The 19,594-nt window shown below is 39.2% G+C and overlaps 1 protein-coding gene across 1 annotated transcript in view; it reads left to right on the top strand.

Moving 5' to 3' along the window:
• Positions 1-3,337: 3,337 nt before the first annotated feature.
• Positions 3,338-19,594, top strand: part of sema4gb (sema domain, immunoglobulin domain (Ig), transmembrane domain (TM) and short cytoplasmic domain, (semaphorin) 4Gb) — a 58,729-nt gene continuing 42,472 nt past the window's right edge. Inside the window, exons 1-2 of the mRNA XM_063482650.1 lie at positions 3,338-3,445; positions 10,275-10,575. Coding sequence (XP_063338720.1) covers positions 10,440-10,575 — 136 coding nt within the window. The 5' untranslated portion in view covers positions 3,338-3,445; positions 10,275-10,439. The remainder of the gene's footprint in view (positions 3,446-10,274; positions 10,576-19,594) is intronic.

The following is a 19,594-nucleotide window of genomic DNA, read 5'->3' as shown; positions in this document are numbered from 1 at the left end:
TTCCCTCCTTTCAGTGCCACTTGCCAGCAGACCTACCACTTCTACAGTATGTGTTGCACGTAGATTTCAGATTGCTCAGGAAAAATATGCTTTGTGATTCATCACCCCTCATGGGTGAGGGGGTTGAAACATGACATAGGAACAGACCAACCAACAGACATGGCTGACTGGGGAAAAACACAAGGGGAAGAAAGCGAAGACAGAAGTGAACAAGGGGCCAAGGTAACTTAAGAGGAGAATAAAAGGACTAGACAGGGGACAGAAGGAGAGAAACAACAAGCACACATGAGACGGAGACACCAGGGAACACAGAAGAGAACAAATCAGGGAAGATGAGACAAAGGGGAATACAAACAGGCACAGAAGCAAAGAAGGACAAAAGATTACCAAAATGAAACAGGAAATCATCGATACTGAGACAAGGACTTAAACACACAAACATCCAAGACAAAAGGAGTAGACCAACATGAGTATGAGGGACCAGGCAACCAAGAACATACAGGCACAGGTATAACCTTCACAAAATGGGTTTTATTATGCCCCAAAAAGGCAAAATTATTACAAAAATTCTAAATGACAGAAACAAACTATTTTAAGAAGTAAGTGGGCCCGTAAAAGAGGCCAACTAAAACAAAATTCTACTAAAAACACTTAACAAAACACCATAACTCAGCAAACTGACCTCCCCAAATGAGAGACTACTCCTGTTATATATTAAGTGAATGAACCATGGTATACATCAAAGGTGGAAACCACAGAGACAATAGCTAAACATAATACAAGAAGAAAGCCCATTCCCCCCTTGTGTGGTCACAACAGCTGGTGAAGTCTATTTTATTGGCCTCTGCATTTAAACCAGCTCCACCCTTAGCCTTCTCCGTTACTCAAACCAGGAAGGACTGGAGCAGCAGCCAGGTAACTCAAAAAGAAGAGAAAATAATTAATACAACATATACGTACAACATATAGTACAATAACAAACAATTCAAAACAGATTATATGCTATTGCTTGCACTATGGGCTACTGCTGTCATGTATTACAAACTACCCAATTTAAATCTTTCAGTTAATTTATAGACACTGAAGCTTTACAGTACAATGCAAAAAGAAAGGTAAACATAAATATTACCTGAGTATTTCAGTTGTGTGTTGGCATGCAGCCATCACAATGAGGATGACACTGAATGAACCTGGGAGACACAAGAATAAACCCTTAAGACTAAGGAAAGGAAGAGGATGCTATAGGGAACTAATAACCACTTCTAAAAGCAAATTCACAAAAGACACCAATACTCACCATGATATTTGTATGTTCTCGCCATGTCTGTTAGGGTTTTTTTCTTTGGTGCTATGGCTTCCTCCCACAGTCCAAATACATTGTTGGGGTTATAACTGGTGATTGTAAACTGACAGTGGGTGTGAATGGCTGTCTGTATTTATGTGTTAGCCTTCCACAGACTGGCAACCTGTCCAGGCTGGACCCTGACTCTCACCCTGACAGCTGGGATAGGCTCCAGCCTCTCCATTTGGATACTTGGATCATCAGATTCAACCACTGTGCACCATATAAAATCAATAAAAAATATAATTTTATCTCCAAATTGGGTAGCAGGGGTTTGGAATTACACAGCAGCAATAATGAAAATGCAAATAGTCCCATGGGCCTATCACACAAGCGGCTAATGTGATCCACAAAAAAAATAAAATAAAAATACAATAATAAAGTCTGAATGACTAAAATAAAAAAAGCTCAGAGTTGAGACTATATTTACTCTGATGTGATATCTACCATAAATTAAAATAAATTAACAATCTAATTTGGTTTAAGATCATTTAGCACCAGTAAGTTCATTTACTGGCATTAAACTGTAAAACTGTTTCCAGTATTTATAAGTTATACTATATTATATGATCTATTTTTAATTATATTTTAATTAAAATTTCTACTGTTTTCAGTTACAGTAAGAGTGTATACATTTTATCTACTTCAAACAAAAACAAATTACTTGAAAAGATGTGATAGCAATTCAGCACTGTAAACCACAATTTACCCATACCCCCTTAAAAATTACACTATTGAGAAAATCTGTCCTTAAAATATGTTATTTAATAGTGGAAAATGTCAAGTATCATGTCAATGATAATGTTAAAGACTGTGGTTGGATAACAGGATCACTGCATTTTTGCTATAGACCACTTTATTCTTCAATAGAGTAGATTCAGTCATTTATAAAGATTGCAAGTGAAGTTCCAGGGTAATGCATTTCAGTGCATATATAGACACACACATACATATATATATATCAAGTAGATTATTGGACCTTCCTGTTTATTGTCCTACTGAATTTCCTGGAGGAACCTACCCGGGGGACTATCTATCTATCTATCTATCTATCTACTCATTTACAGGAAAACAACTAGACCCTGTTTGTGGTAACTTGTGATCTATAATAAAATATCTAGGACTAATATAGTGTGACACATGTAATTACAGCAAATGACACAAAAAGGGGTGGCTGAAGCTCAGAAGGTTTAGCAGATTGGTGGTTCAATTCCTGGCTGCTTCAGTCTGCATACAGAACATCCATGGTGTATGAGACACGTTGTATAAAGTGCTTTGAGTACTCATGTAGAGTAGAAAAGCACTATATAAGAAGCAGTCCATAATCAAATCACATATCTATTGAAATGCAATGTTGCCTGGTTATCTTAGATTTGATGAACCAGCTATAGTTATCCCGTCTAACCTAAACAAGGTAAAGAAATACTGTACCTGCGAAAGCCCAAAGTTTTGTCGTTCTAGCTTTTGTCCAGCAGGAGTCGCTCACACATCACATGGGCTCCACTCGACTTTACATTTACAGCCTGCGTGGGGTGTCACACTGGAAGGCTTACTAATGTTTGGAAACATTTCCAGGATAATTTAAGCAACAGTTAATTAATATTCTTAAAGAAAATTAAAATCAATCACACTTCTATGTGGAACTGACACATTTCCATTCTTCTATTGAGAAAGAACATTATTATAAGTTTGTTTTAAATAGAAACGCCAAAAACTGAGCTTAAAACCTTCGTTTTCAAGAATCCAGAAAGGCGAATCTATTCAGTAAAAATCACAAAAAGCGTACACCTGCTTATTATATCATCTGGATATGGGTGAAAAAACATCCTTCCTAAACAATTTCTTTACTCTTAAAATAAAAGTAATAGAAACTCAAACAAAACAACAAAAAGAACATGTTAGGTGGTGAAATTGTGGAAAGCCTGTGATCTCAGTGTGTGTGTGTGTTTGTGTGTGTGTGTCGGGGGGTGGAGGAAGAGTCGGTTGTGTTTGAGCATTGGGTAACTGCAGCAGCAGCAGCAGCAGCAGCAGAGAAGCTCTGTGTTTCACCGCGGAGAGGTCGGCTCAAAGGATTTAGGAGCAGAGCTACAGGAAAACAAGCAGGTGAGTCCTTACTGCTGTTATGTTTCATTCCGGACCGCCTCTCCGTGTTTCTTCCACTTTTCCTTACTCTCTATTTGCTGATGTAAAGAGGCTGCTCAGGTGAAGGTGACCAAACCGCGTGCGGTGCTGTTTTCGGCTCTCAGTGCTGCAGTCCAGGTCGGACAGGTGCACATGGGTAGATGTCCTCACGTTCATTGACTGTTTACATTAACACTCATTAAGTTATTACAGCCACATTTGTGGACGTTAACTATGGCATAGATGCATATTAGGTGCGTTTTAGTGTCACCGCTTGCTTCTGAGGACATTGAGGACAGTCCTGAAGTCACTTATTGTTTCGAGTTGAAATTAGAACATCTGCTGTGATTTAATATCCTGTAAAGCCTCGTTGCGGTGTTTTACTGTTGGAGGAAGCATCAATTTAAATGGGTAGACATAAAGCTGAGCAGTGGTTTCTAAAGCCCATTAAACTTGAGAGATTCATTGAATACATTCCTTAAATAAGCTTTTTGGCACTTGTCGCCGAGTCTCGCTGTAAAAAAATGTAACTAGTGGCTTTTATTAATGATTAATTTGACATTTATTCATGCTTTATAGATAGGTTATTAAGTCATAAATAATCTCACAGTTGCCAGGTTGCTTTGGCGTAAGAAGCAGCCAGATTTCTTGAGTGATTAAAAATACTCAATATCTAAAATACTCCATATTCTATTACAAATTGAAATCCTACATACGTGGGTAAAAGTACACGCTCTAAATATTAGTAGCCACATCTGAGTAATAAAACTTCTTAGACACAAGGGACTGTTTCAGAGTGCTAACATATAATATGGCTGTGTTATACAGTAAGTAGGCTAGAGTACTAGAGGTGTAGCACAGTACTAGTATTGACACAACCCTGATATGCAAACCATGAAATTGTTATGTCAATAATGCAAGTATGTTAAGTAATATTTGTATAATTCTATCTTTGTTGTATGCTTTTGTACAGTTACTAAATGGGTTTTTTTGTTGGGGGATGGGCTACTGACCCATCCTCCAACCTTGTATGTATTTTGAGAAAACTTCTGAATATAATTAGACAAAAACAGACAAAAAAGAAGATACAATTAACTGATAGCATTTAATTTTCTGCATTTCCTGTAGTTCAGTCTGTATCAATCTGCATACTTTATGAGTTGGTCATGTTTCTTACATGCAGTACAACAATTTCACAATAAATGTATCAATATGGACTCAGCTGACACTTTATTAGTCACACCTTGGTAGTAATGGGTTGGACCCCCTTAATTCTTTGTGGCACACATTCCACAGTGAGCTGGCAACACTCCTCAGAGACTTTGGTCCATATTAATATGACGGCATCACAGAGTTGCTGCAGATTTCTTGGCTGCGCATCCGTGAAGCGAGTCCTCCATTTCACCACACTCCAAAGGTGCTCCCAAAGGTGAGATCTGGTGACTGTGGAGGCCATTTCAGTAAATTAGACTCATTGTCTTGCTCAAGAAACCAGCTTGAGCTTTGTGACATAGCACTTTATCCTGCTGTGAGGATCCATTAGAAGATGGGTGCACTGTTGTCATAATGGGATGGACATGGTCAGCAACAATACTCAGGTAGGCTGTGGTGTTTGCTGATATTAAGGGCCCAAATTTTGTAAATGAAATATCACATAGGCACCTAGAATTACACCACAAACAGCCTGAACTGCTTATACAAGGCAGGATTGATCAGTCTTTTCATGGTGTGTACGTCAAACTCTGACCCCACCATCAACTTAATGCCGAAGATATTGAGACTCATTCGACCAGGCAACATTTTTCCAATCTTCTATTGTCTAATTTTGTTGAATCCATTTAATTTGTAGCCTCAGTTTCCTGTTCTTAGCTGACAGGAATGGCATCTGGTGTTCTGCTGTTGTAGCCCGTTTGTGTCAAGATTCAACAGGTTATGCATTCAGAGATGTTCTTCTGTGTAATTTTATTGCAACAAGTGGTTATTTTGAGTTACTGTTGCCATCCTATCAACTTGAAACAGTCTGGCCATTCTCCTCTTAACTCTGGTATCTTAACTCTGGTATCAACAAGGCCAGTGTCACCCAGAGAATGGTCCCTCACTATTTCTTTCTTTTATTTCTCTTTTTTGGACCATTCTCTGTAAATCCTAGTTATGGTTGTGTGGGAAAATCCCAGTAGATCAGCTGTAGATTACTCAGGTCGACTTTCTTTCCTGCTGTGATGCAAGATAAGATAAGATTCCAGAGTTGGGAAATTCAAAATGGGTAAAGTGATTCATTACTTATTCTACAATAGTAGTAAGAGTTATCATTTTCAGAGGCATCCTGTTTTCCCAGTATTTCCAGTGGGTACAGATGACAAGTGTAGAGAGAAGATAAGTGTTTATAATGGATATTAAAGGAATCTTTTCATATTTAGTAGACTGAAATTTTCCAAGCAGTTCAATTTACACCTTAAACTTGATATAAATAAACAGAAAATACTGTACATAAGCTGTAAGCTTCATAACAAGGTGTTTTTTTTCTGTGATAGTGGTTGGAAATAAGTTAGAATAAATCAAACAAGGTTAGCGATTCATCATCCTTTTGATCACAAATTCTCTTAGCCGAGCATCTTAAAAGCTCTTGTTTTTATCTCAGAGTTTTATTAGTTGAAAGGTAATTTCCCTGTATGACAAAATGTGATTTTTCCCCCTGATAATTGATCTGCCGTTCACATTAAAACTGGTGTTATTTCATTAAAATCTTGAAAGCTCTGAACTAATGCTTCATCTTGTGAAATATCTGTTATCAAACTCCATGTAGTGGTAGATCAAGTAGTACAAGCCAGAAAAAAAAGTCATTTTTAGATGTTTAAAATCACTTTCTATTTAGAGCTTCAAGAAGTCATTTCATATTCTTATTTGGGAGTGTGATTGCATGACCTGAACATAAAAAGTTCTTTCATTACTTCTATATATTTGCAGTATAAACAGAGGCAAATTATTTATATTTATATCCACATCACAGTGAACACCACAGGGTGAACTTCAGTAATCTCATTTATGGCTCCTCTGTATGCCAGACCCTCAATGCTTTGAGATAAAAAAAAGTATAAATATAATATTTAAGTATAGCATATAGCACATAATATATAAGCCCATTAAAATCACTGCAGCTATCAAAAGAATGAGAGTGTGTTTGGCATTTCAAGTGGCATCAGTTGAAAGGAAAACCAAGAATAGCTCACCTGTTTTATTGATCTTTCTGCAGAAATGTCAGGCTAGGTGTTTTGCATATTAGTCTGCTCTGTTTAAGAGATCCTCTCAATGGAAAACAGCTGCATCATTCTTTATATATTTCATACTCTGGAGTGACGACTTAATCTTTTTGATGGGCACCAGCTGCAAGAGACCTGTGGTTATAGAAACTGGGTTAAAATTTCCCATCAGACCTGTCCTGCTCTTTGGATCAATAAACAGGAAGAAACTGAGTACAAGGTGTTTTTGTCGCCGCCTGCTCTTTTGTGCAGTTCCTCTTGTCTTCATGTCACATTGCTCGTGTCACTGCCAAGGCAGATGTGTTTACCTTTCCCTCTTGGAGTTATCAGGCTTTCATAAGTGGGAACACATTGGTGTCAACACCATTGTGGGCAGGACACACAAACACGCCAATGCAGATGTGTTGAGACAATGGTGCGTTTGCTGTGTGTTACACGAGGGCAGCAGTTGACAAAAACAGGACAAAGAGCTTCTCACCATGCCTTCATCTGCAGTTTTGTCAGAGCATGATTCTGGAGGTTCTTAGCATTTGGAGCAGCTATCAAACAAGACACATGTTGCGCTGTTGCTCTCCCCTCGCTTGCAATATCGAAGGGGAACCGCGCCGATTTTGTACATCAAAGTGTGCTTACAGGCTTTTGTGAGCACGAAAGTGTGCGTGAAAAAGTTTTCTAGTGGGAGCTGTGAAGACTGATAAAAACAAATGTCATAAGTGATGCCAGCATTAGCTGAGTGTAAAAGTTTAAAAATGCTAAAATTTTGACTATAATCTCTCAATGGAGTGTTATTCATTTTGGGTAATGACAATTTTAAAAGAAGTAGTGTGGACTGGGAAAAAAGCTTTTTGTTTTGGTTCTACTTCTTTTTTTTTCAAACAAGGATGTGAATTTGACAAATTCTAAGAGCACAGCGCTAAAATCTCTTACGACTGTCATCATATAAAGCCATCTTCTGATTTAGACTGCCTTCTACAGAATGCATGAAGCACAGCAACAGTTTAGCCTGTATCTGTTGACAGAAACCATAGATAAATACAAAGACTAGTATCAGAAGCAAATAGACTTTGAAGATTAAAGTAGGCCACTTATGCATTACACCTACAGGAGCTGCTCATGCCATGAAGCTTCTGGCATTCAGTTTTTGTGCTGCATTAATGCCAGAGGAGGTTTTGGAAGGCTGCAGTTGTGAAGTCAGCAAAGCGTTGGCTCCACTCTGCTCAGATCAGCTGATCTGATCAGCAGGTTCATGTGCTTGTGGAGTTCCAAACACATGTTGCCAAGCAGGAAGTTGCAAAGAACCCTCTGGTTTAAAAACTATGCAACATCAACACTTACAACTGAAACTGAAACTGAACATGATTGAAGGGTGTTTCTTTGCATCTCTTCTTTAGTTTTTACATTTTAAATTATTGGCTGTTTTAAGTGCTGATACCAATTGACTGGCAAAAAGCTAAAGTTGGCTGATAAATTAGTCAGCACTGGACAGTAAATAGTGACAGATGAAAATTATGCCTTTAAATTCTTTGTTTTTGTTTGACTAAGAGTTTACTGCATCATGTGTGGCAATATTCAGCGATGCAACAATTACTACAACATGGTTTTAATGCTTTATTTAAGTCATTTCAGCATTATTCAGTCTTCTTTTTAAACTGAGGTATCACAAAGGTGTTAAAAGCATTCATTTTCATTATTAAAATAATACCTGAAGTCTATTTCATGCAGATGAACATATTCCTGGACTCACCATTTGAGCATGTGTGCTCTTAACCTTGAAAACAAAGTAATTTTAACTTAAGATTCACATACTAAGTTTTCCTGGAGGCCAGTCAACATCAGTTTGCTCAGTTGCTATCATCAGATATTGTATGAAACTACAGTTGAATGATTTATCTCCTTCTACTTAAAAACATAATCTTGATAAAAAACATAGGCCTACAGCTTTGAAAATATGTAGTGCTCCTCACCTGAGCCTAACATCTTGTAGGTGTGTTTGGGATGTTTGTTTGACATTTGACATTGCATCATAATTCTTCACCATCTCATCTCCTGCTTTATCATTTTACAGTTTGGTTCCAGGGATTAGCACCCTAACTTCTAACTGAAAGGTCATCAACCTCATTGTGCTTCATGCTGGGAGTGATTTGCAGCAGCAGCAGCCGTGGAGATTAAAGCTGGGAATTCTCCAGTGTCACTGCGTGGCAGAGTGTGATTCACAGCGTAGACCCTTTGATCGGTGACAGAGCCAGGGAACGGGCAGCCAGGCGAAGATTGTGCTGATGGCACAAGGCCTAATCTCTAGATTATCCATCATGCTGCACCCAGCTAATTAAGAGATGTGTGTTGCAAGATCACATCACGCAGGCGCATTATTTAACTCCCCAAACTTTTCTTTAAATGGTCTGCTACGTAACAGCACCTTAGTCCTTCTCTTTGACTAATTGGTTGTAATCAGAGAGCAGTGATGCGTGTCAGCAAGTAATTTTGTGCTCATGCTGTCAAGTGAGAAAGTTTATGCACACCGCCTCTTCATTAAAGTTCATTGATGATGTTTTGAAATATCACACATCATTCATGTGGTTCCTGGTAGGCATCAGGTTCAGCATCATGTTCCATGACCTCCTCAGTAGTTTCTTATTACCATCTATCTACACCTTAACTATAAAGTAATTAAATATATTTACTCTCTCTCACACACACACACAAACACACCTGTATTTGCTACAGAATTAGATTTTATTTGTCGTAGGTAGTGTGTGCAAAAAATGTAGCAATATTCAGCTAGTGGATTGGACTCCAACCAGAGTGTCTCTCTGTGGAGTTGGACACACTGCAGCTCTACAATCTTGGAGTAATGATGGTGATCATAGTCCTTGTTCTACCCTGCAGCCTCAGTGAGCACAGCATAGCAGCACACGAATCACATTCTCCACAGCAAATCTTGAGAACAGTAAAAATGGAGGATTAGAAGTCCGACTGATCATGGGACAAGATCGTTTCTGGAGAACCAGCTGAATTATGTGGGATTTTTTCAGCAGACTTTGAAAACAAGATTGAAGTGATTTATCTTGTACAGATACATTTAAATACCTGAAATTAGTGGCAAATATATTGGGCAGCTCTTACTGTACCTGGATTGTCCACCCAAATAATCTTTGTGTTGTAAAATCCTGCAAAATGTTTTATGATTATAATTTTTCTACTTTCCATACTACACTCGTAAATGCACCACACTGATTTAAATGTACTTTTCAGACATCACAGGAATGAGATTTATTTTAATACTATTTTATTGCCCACTAAAGAAGGGCCAGTCAATAGCTGGGTTGATTTGCTGCATAACAAGTACATTTCTGGCACTTTGACATCCTTTTAATCTTTCAATTAGTCCAGCGCAACATATCCACTTGGGTGGTGGAGTCTTTGTCCTGCAAACGTTTGTTTTGTTCATAAATGAGTGAAATCCATCACCACCTTTAGACAGCAGCATCTAGTTTGGTATTCAGGATCACATCTCTTTTAGTAATACACATTGTTTTTCTCTTTTCTCTGCACAGACTCAGTGTGTTCTCAGCTGGAGGATAATCAAAGAGTCTGCGCCTGCTTGCTGCTGGGCCTGAAGATACACGCTTTGCACATTTATTTCATTATTTATTTATTTGCAAACAATAAACAGTGAGCACAAGCAAGTCTCTGCTTGGACCCAGGTCTGTAGGTTAATCATGGGATCAGTCAAGCCCTTCCTACTCCTCCTGCTGCCCCTGATGTTTTTCAACAGACTATCACAGCTGTGGGCCTTTCCGTTCAGCCCATCCTTGGACCTGGATGTCACTCCGAGAACTACCGTCTTCTCAAAAGGTGAGGATCAAGCAGATTTTTTTAAATTAAAAGTCTTAAACTGTGATTAAAGCGGGTTAAAGGGGTTAGTGGTAAAAAGGTGTGAATTTTAATCTTCCAAAACGAATTTTTTTAATATTAGTTAAAGATTTAATCAGATGATCAGGAAATGGATGTTCCTTTTAATCCTAATCTGATCATACATACAAATGTGATACAAATGTTTTTGTTATTTACATTTGTATATGCTGGCCCGCAAATCTCCTTAAAGATCATGAAAAAAGCTCCAGAACATAGCGTGATTTTTATGTTTTTATCAAAATAATCCAATTAAGGTTGTCTGTACAACAAGGGGTACATTGCAGACAAGGATTACAAACTAAAAGATGATTTAGCATCCTTAAATGGTTGGCCAAAATATAAACAAATACTGGCCAAAAAATATGGAGCTCAAGTTTTGCCCCCCAGCATAACTCCCTGAATAAACAGCAGCAGAAGACATCCTGTTCTCATCCCCGAAAGCATTATGGCAGTGCTGATTTAGGGGAGCTATTCCACCTCCTATTAATCCCATTGTACAGCAGTTGGCTTCGGTCTGTCATGACCCAGCTCTAAGGCCAAACCAGAAATGGAAAGGCATGAGAGTTGGTGGCTAATATGAGCATTTACTGTAACCAGTAAAAAAGAAAATAAACAAGAAAGCAAATGAAATGTGAAGTATGTTCATCAGTGGTATGGTGAGGCTGCCAACTGTGGAGGAACATAATCTAGACCAGAGTATACGATCACATCGATGAAGCTGAGATTTCAGCTGGAGGGCTTTTATCCTAGACCAGGTGTGCCAAATCAGCTGATTACTATGGTGTTGGCATGAGTAGTTCATGGACATCTGGGGAGACAGAGTTGTCATTCACATCTCTCCACAGATTACCTAACACGGAGGCCATCACACATTTTGAGATGGTTCTCAATTTGTAGGACTGACCAAGACTTAATGGCTAAAAGAACGATTTACACTTGCTTTTAGGCGAAAAAAAGCTACATTCTATTTTTATTTTCGCAGTTACAATATTGATATTGTCTTTAAACTGGCATAAAATAACACTTGTTTCCAGGGAAGCTTGCATTGGCAATAAGATGCTAGAATTCTTCAAATTAAGGATTTACAGCATGACTGTACTCCCTTCATGGAGCCTGTTTCCAAATGATAACAGATTTGAGAATCGTTGTTAAGTCACAAAAGAAACGTCCATGTGTGTATAAAAGGGACTGGTTGTTGTGGTTGATGTGGACTGCTATCGGGAAAGTCCTGCTATAAAATTTCTGCTTCTGCTTTTTTCATGCAGAAATAAAAATTGTATAAATTTGCTCATGGCGCTGTGGCGATTTTAGTACTCACGTAAAGGTGTTTTATCTAATCAAAAGCCAAAAATTGGAACTGTATCTGTTGTTTCAGTCACTTCTATCAAAAATATGGTGAAAATTGCCAGAAGACAAAATGTTTACTTCAATCAGATCCATTTGTTCAGGGCATTTGTTAGGATCTCAGGTGCCCGTATAAACTGGAGAGCTCTTGAGCACTTCCAAGCACTTCCAAGTTCTTTGCAGCATGATTATCATCCAAAAAGAGACCAGATACACAAAAAGAAACACAAAAAAGTATGAGCAGGGACAAACTCCATTAATACAATGTATTTCCAGATGCATCCACAAACACAAGCACAACCCAGCTAATAGATCGCCTCGCTGTCCTTATTTGCTTCTGCTCCGACTGCTTCTTCCCCTCCCTGTTACGGAAGTGGCACAGTTTTTGCAGTTGGCCCCGAAGACAGTTCCTTCATGCTCAGAGTTATTAATCGCCTCTCTCATGCCCTGTCCTAGATCACACGGCTCAGCAAACACTTCTAATGAAACAATAGACAAGAAGCCTCCATAAAAGAGGACCTGAGCACGGTAGACCTGATTACTGTCTGTGCAGAAAATACTGCTGAATAGGTGTGTTTTGGCACACAGCGGGTATTTACACACACCATCAGCACGTCTTCCTTACACCTCCACCTCTTACTTCCCACCAGCTCACCTTTACCCTCCCTCTCTCCTCACTTACTGCAGCAGAGGACAGCTGCAGCGAGAAGGGAACTCCAGCACAGACAAACAGTAATGGCTGGCGCTCTTACCTCCACTCCACCCCACTCCACTTTTCTCCTCTTCGGTCCTCCGAGGATGAGTATTATTAGCGGACGGGTGGAGTTAACAGGGCCGGCTGTATTGCTAGCCGAGCTCTCTGGTGTCATAAGTGCTATTGAGAGTATTGCAGGGTGAGATGATATTTTGGAGATGGGAGGATGTGCTGCTTGATGTTCTGAATCACAATAACTCTGAGAGAGACTGTAACACAGCAGAAGCTGGTTGTGTATTTGTTCCCGGTTCTGTGGTGCATTTTCTTGATCCGAACTGAGTGGATGATTACTTTGTTTGCTGGAGAGAGAGGTCTAAGGTCTGAGCTTTGCTTCAAAGTGCACTGATTGGTTGAGAAAAGTACACTGCAGAACAATGAATAAAGAAACCGTTGTGGAGCTATTTACTGCAACTACTGGGAGGTGAAGCATTGACCAGACTACGAATATCTTTTGGTTATTTATCAAACAAATGAAAAGGGCTTGCTCTATTGAGTGCTCATCAGACGGGAATGCATGCAAAATTAATTTAGCCACCATCTCTAAATAAAGGAGTCTCTGCAGCTGTATGTGTTTGTCCTTTCCTACTTCAGACTTAGCTGCTGTATTGCTGTGGAATTAAAGTTGCTTGGATGAACGATTTATATGTTTGGCTAAAAGCTGTTAATAAGATGTGGATGAAGGCATGCCTGGGTTGGTTTGGAGAGGACCACCACCTCTCACCATCATAATCCCCCTGCTGCGCCAATCTGTACATTTTATTTTAATCAATTTAGTCATTTAAATTAGAGACTCGTGCTTTTTACTTTTCTAGTTTTGGTCTCCATTTTATGTTAAGAGCTGGGTTGTAAAACTATTTAAACTATATACAAACCCAATTCCCAAAAATTTGGGATTGTATGCCTGGTGCAGGTAAGACCCAAACACAGTACTCGGAACGTAGGGAATAAAATAATAGGGGGTTTTATTAAACTGAAGTACGAAACAATACAAAAAACAATACTAGGAGACTCAAACCGTTGACACAACAAGGATACCATATTGCAAGGGAGGACAGAAGGAAATGCAGACAATATATACACAAGCAGGATAACGAGGGAAGAGGCCACAGGTGGGAACACAGCTGACACTAATCCAGACAAATGAGACAAGGGAAGCAAAACTGAACAGAATACACACGAGACAGGAGATTCTCAAAGTAAAGCAGGAAGTAACACACACTGAGAAACAAACTAAGACACATGGGCTTGACACTGGGACCGGGGAGAAACAGATATGGAGACGTGACCGGTGAGACTGAAGAAATAACAAAATGCAGAGATGAGACTACGACAGACATGAACCAGAAATCCAGAACTATAAATACAAACTCAGCGGCACCCGAAAATAATATGTTCAGACACTAGAACATAATGAACTTATGCTTTCAAAGAAGTAAATGACAAATCCAAAGGAACACTCAAACACTGGGTCAAAGACCCAGGATAATGACAACTTTTGAGAATTACTGCCTCTCTGTCCCACTTTTGTTGTCCCTGGCCCAACTTTTTTGAGAACTAGTAAAATGCTTCAGTTTAAACTTTTGATATTTTATTGTGAATAAATTAGATTTTTAAATCATTGCATCGTGCTTCTATTAACACACCTCCCCTGATGATTAGAAAATGGCATTTTTGGAATTAGGGCAGCATGGTGGCGCGGTGGTTAGCACTGTTGAATCACAGCAAGAAGATCCTGAGTTTGCTTCCAACATCTGTCTGGGCTTTTTCTGTATGGAGTTTGCATGTTCTCCCTGTGTTTGTGTGGGTTCTCTCTGGGTACTCTGGCTTCCTCCCACATTTCAGAGACATGCAGTTAGTGGGGTTAGGTTAATTGATGATTCTAAATTGCCCATAGGTGTGAATTTGAGTGCAAGTGGTTGTCTCTCTACATGTGATAGACTGGGATAGGCTCCAGCACCACCCACCCCGACCCCCGTGACCCTGAATTGGATAAGCGGAAGAGAATGGGTGGATGGATTTTTGGAATTAGGTGTATAATTAAGCTATTATTGCAACTCATGGAGTACAGGTCTGTTGGTGAATATTTGCTGGTTTTGAAAAGCAGCAAATCAAACCTGGAGGCACCATAGAAGCTGAAAATAATGTCAGTCTCTGACTTTCCACTGCAGAATGCAGTGTTATATTTGTTCTTCAAGCTCACTATTATCTCCTCATGCTAGGCAGATACTGCCTGTATCTTCCTGCTATGTGCAAGGTGTCCCGTGGCTTTGGTGACTTGTTTATGTTTTGACACTAAAAACTATCTTGTTAGGTTTGGAAAAGAGTGGTTTGGTGTAGCATAATTGAAAAGTGACAAGTTGGAAGTGATCCCTCACTAATGCTGTAACCTGCCTAAGGACACCTTGTGCTTAAGTCATGAAAACAACATTAACTGAGGCCGAGAGAGCAAGCTCACCCCAGGCTCATCTACAGAGTCTTCTGTTTAGTGAAGCACAAACACAGCTGCAAACAGCAGTTGTTCCCATGAGGCACATTTTGACCAGGTTCTGTAAATGCACAGTGGAAGAACTTATCTGTGTTCTGTCCTCACAGTGGTCAAGTTTGTGACAATTCATTTACACATCTCTGACTGTGCCTAGGATTATAAATCATACATACTCTTCTTACCGTGGGCACTTTTCTGTGCTGTAGCCTGAGCCCGTCTGTCATTACAGATTTTCTTTTTCTCCTTGCCCTCACAGAAAGTTGTCCTTGACCCAGTTTCTAATCATCAGGGAAGGCGTGTGAGTACATGTGAGAGTGCAGAATGTGCACGTGTGTCAGCATGCGTTTCATCACTCTCAGGGCATGCCCTGCGAATGTGTGCTGCATATGTGTGTGTGTGTGTGTCATGTAGGGGGTGGTCTTATTAAGTGCCATGTAAAAATCCTGCATACATGCATCCCCTGTCACTTTCCTCGTTGAGACATGTCAGCGGGGAGGACGGGGGAAGGGAAGTTTCTTCTCCTTTTGATGATATGTGGGTGTCACTATCTGTGGGAGGATTGATATTATTTTTCTTTGCTGGCACTCATTAATTTACAGTATGCTTTACTGGTTTGCTGCATGAGTGGGAGGAGAAGGACATGATGTATCACAGAGAGAGCGCTTGGATATGTATATAAGAGAGAAATGACAGAAGAGGTCTTTATGCACTCTTGGTGTGAACAGGTACATCGAAAAGACCACCAAAGGCAAACAAGCAAAGAAATAATTCTGATACATGATTTTTTTCATCCAATACTGAGATGAATCTATAAATAGTATTTAATACTTAATTCCTTTCTTGATGTTAAAATGGACCCACTATTTTCATCCACTATTTAAATAGTGGATGCTCGTATTAAACATGGCCAGGGTTTCAAATAAGGAGGTTCCTTGATTTCTGACAGTTTTTTTTACTCTTGGCTCCCATCATAATGAGAGGGGATATCCCTACCATGGTCATCTCATCTAAATCTCTGGCTGCGAGCATGGAAGCCCCATCTGTTGTTCAAACCTTCTGATTTTGAGGAGCAGTCGATCAGAAGAAAGTTGGCTGAAAGGCAGACAAGATAAAACTTGTTTCAGAGGATGCCTTGGCAACAAGACTCTGTATAAAATAATAAAGATTATTTTGAATTCTACTGCTCTAGTAGAGTCCAGAATTAAAAAAATAAAATGACAAATATTGGTCTTATTTTAAAACAAAAGATTTAATGTCATGTTGAAGGAGGTTTTTTTTAAAGTGAGTTTTTTAAACCCTGAGGGTATAACTCAGCTTTCTTTTCAACTTTGGATCTTTTTAGATCTTTCATTTCTTTGTTTTTGTGCATTTATCTTACTTTTATCAACCTTTATCATGCAGACTATTTAAAATATGCCTGTGCTGAACACACCATCTGTGGCTTGCAGCTTGTCTCTTGGAGTAACAAAGAAAACTGATCTGCCTGAGGAACAGGGAGGACTACTGCTAGCCAAACCAGGCATTCTTAACTCTTAATTTCTTTGTAGTTGGTTGCTTTATTAAAATACTAAGATCCATCGACTGTTTTTCTGCAGTGCTGTTCTACTCCATTTCAGCAATTAAAGCACTTTTTTACTCCAAGCCTCATTAACCTAAGCACTTTTTATATGCCCTCATTTGCTTGGATAAATGCATCATGTATCGGGGTTCAGTATATTGCCCAAGGGTAGTTTGACCCAGACTCAGGGAGCCAGGGATTAAACCATGATCTTCCAATTAGTACACAACCTGATCTGCCACCTGAACCACAGCCATACAACTAAAAGACAAGTTAGTTTATAGTTATTAAAGATGCCATCCCAAAAAGAAATGTTACGTTTGGTGGCAATATGTTTGCACACAGTTTATGATAACCAAGAGCTAGTCACTGATGTGCTGTTAGAAAGGTGTCAGAAACTTGATGACATTTCCCTGTGTGGACAGCAACTGAAAACAACCAAATATGTGAAAGCTCACGCACAGTAACATACTGATCAAGTGTGAGGATGAGGTTGATAGTGAAGAGTGAAGAACGGGGAAGAACTGGCACAGGGACAGAGGCTCCTTCAATTATAGTTCGATTTCGAGCTATGGCAGGCAGTGGTCTTTAGTAGGAGTTGCTGATAAATCCATTGTCCCTGCTCAGCACCACACAGCAGACAGATGAGGTTGCTGCTGATTTGATGAGTTCCTTTATCAGTTTGTCGAGACGAAACATAGCTTAAAGCTCTTCTAAAAGAGACTAAAAGTAAACAGAGACTAGACTAGCTTTTCTAACCAAATCAACAGCTTTCTTCTGGCTAATCAAAATAACTGCCATATGAATATTTCTAAATAGTTACTTTGACCATGATGCATGTGATCGACTTAATAAAACATCACTGTAGCGGAAAATAGAAATGGTATTGGAGCTTTTCCATTTAAAAGAAAGCAAAAATACTGAATGCATTAAGCATTAGAAATCCACCGTTGTAACCTTTATGGGCAGGTTTGACAACTAAACATAGATTGTTTTTGTGGGCCACATTGCATTTTTCCACTCCTAGAGCTGAGATTAATGCTTGACTGTGTCCTGAACTCAATTGTTTGCCCATGGGGCTTGTGCTTTGGCATTTCCTACCTCTGCCACCAGACCTGAAGTAATGCTGTTCTGAAATATTGATGCACTGTAAGTTACTATGTTGAGAGCTGGGATGTAACAAGAGGTCTTGGTAGTAAGGTTCCTTATAGATTGCACCATTATTGTGATGTTGGCAGTAAGAAATCCTGCCAGTTTGACGCTTCTGTGTAGATGAATTGTTTTGCATCCAGTATGGTAATTACACCACTAATGATCATCAATTTACTGCTTAACAAAGTCTGTTAATATCTTAGCCTAACCAGCTGCATCTTGTGCATAACAGTGATGATTTACAAACTGTATCAGCTAGACCAAGACTGCTCAAACTAAAGAGGTTTAATCTCTGCTGTTATTTGCTGTTACCTTTTTGGGGGGGTTTTCTCAGTTGAGACATTTTATGCCTTAGACCCTTTAAATCACTGAAGCTTCCATGGTGCTTTGATCCTCTTCTCCTCTGATAGTGTTGGTGTCTGATTCAGACACGGTCTTATTAGTAATTCAGTGATGGCCGATGTGCCAGACCTGCAATGACACTGCCACCATTTGAGTGGGGTTATGTTTTTCCATCTTATCTAAGATGAAAGTCTTGGCTTTCCTTCATCTTATTCTGCAGTCTCCCTGGTTGGACAAAGTCTTATGAAAGTTTTGGCTCTGACACAAGCTTTAAAGACAAGGTATTGTATTTGTGTCATTATTAATAGTGGGGTAAACATACTACTGCCACTTTGATGTGCAAAATAAGCATGCACATCAGATCGGGACAGGCCTATTTTTCTTCATATTATAAAACTTCTTAAAACTGGGTCGATTTTAGTACATTTCTAGCATGAAATCACCTATTTTGAAGCCTCACTGGTAGCATTTTGGCGACAACCATGTTGTTTTTTGAAGAAACAGAAGTGACCACATTTGGAAAAAATGTTGGAGTGCTACAATTTACTTGGTTAGCAAGCTGCATACATAAACTATATGCATACTATGCACAGACAGATACCTGCTAATTGGTGCAGATAAAAAGTACTTTATTTCACTCAACAAAAGTGAACCACAAATGGATTGTCTTGGATAGTCTGCACAACACAGAAAGCAATATTATTAGCCGATAGTTTACTAAAAAAAAGCTTACTAAAGAACAGTTTTTGGCTATGACAGCTACAGTATTCATGTGTAAGCACACTTGTCAATCAAAATGGCCATGTTCCTAATTTTAAGCCTCACTGGTATTCAAACAAATGATTTATAAGGAAAGACCCAGTCAGACATCTTGATGCATTCTCAATCATCCAGGGAAGTAAATCTCCAAAAATTGATTCTGTTCATCTGGACTGAAAACCAGTCAGAGTTTTTATGAAGGGAGAAACCTATAGAGACCATACAAAGCTTTAAATATGCCTCTTAGTGTTCTAAAATTGGGCATTTTAACAGAGGCTCTATGGCGATTGACTCGCTTTTTGAACCAGCCTCAAGTGGCCACTAGAGGAAATCTAAGGAGCTTGGAAAGAAAAGCGTCTGGACTTCTTTAAGTTGCTTGAAGACATTTCACCTTTCACTTCTTTTGGACAGAGAAGACAGATGGTTTGAAAGAGGAGTGAAAGAAGCCATCTATGTCCCCTGCGAACAACCATCTTTGAACAGAGACGGTGGTTTACGACACCAACTGTCTGCCATCTATAATCCAGTTTTGAGATACTTTTCCAGACGCCTTAACGCCCACTCA

Source organism: Pelmatolapia mariae, linkage group LG8 (genome assembly GCF_036321145.2).
Source record: "Pelmatolapia mariae isolate MD_Pm_ZW linkage group LG8, Pm_UMD_F_2, whole genome shotgun sequence".
In the NCBI taxonomy this organism is placed as follows: Eukaryota; Metazoa; Chordata; class Actinopteri; order Cichliformes; family Cichlidae; genus Pelmatolapia; species Pelmatolapia mariae.
This window is presented reverse-complemented; position numbering and strand designations above follow the sequence as displayed.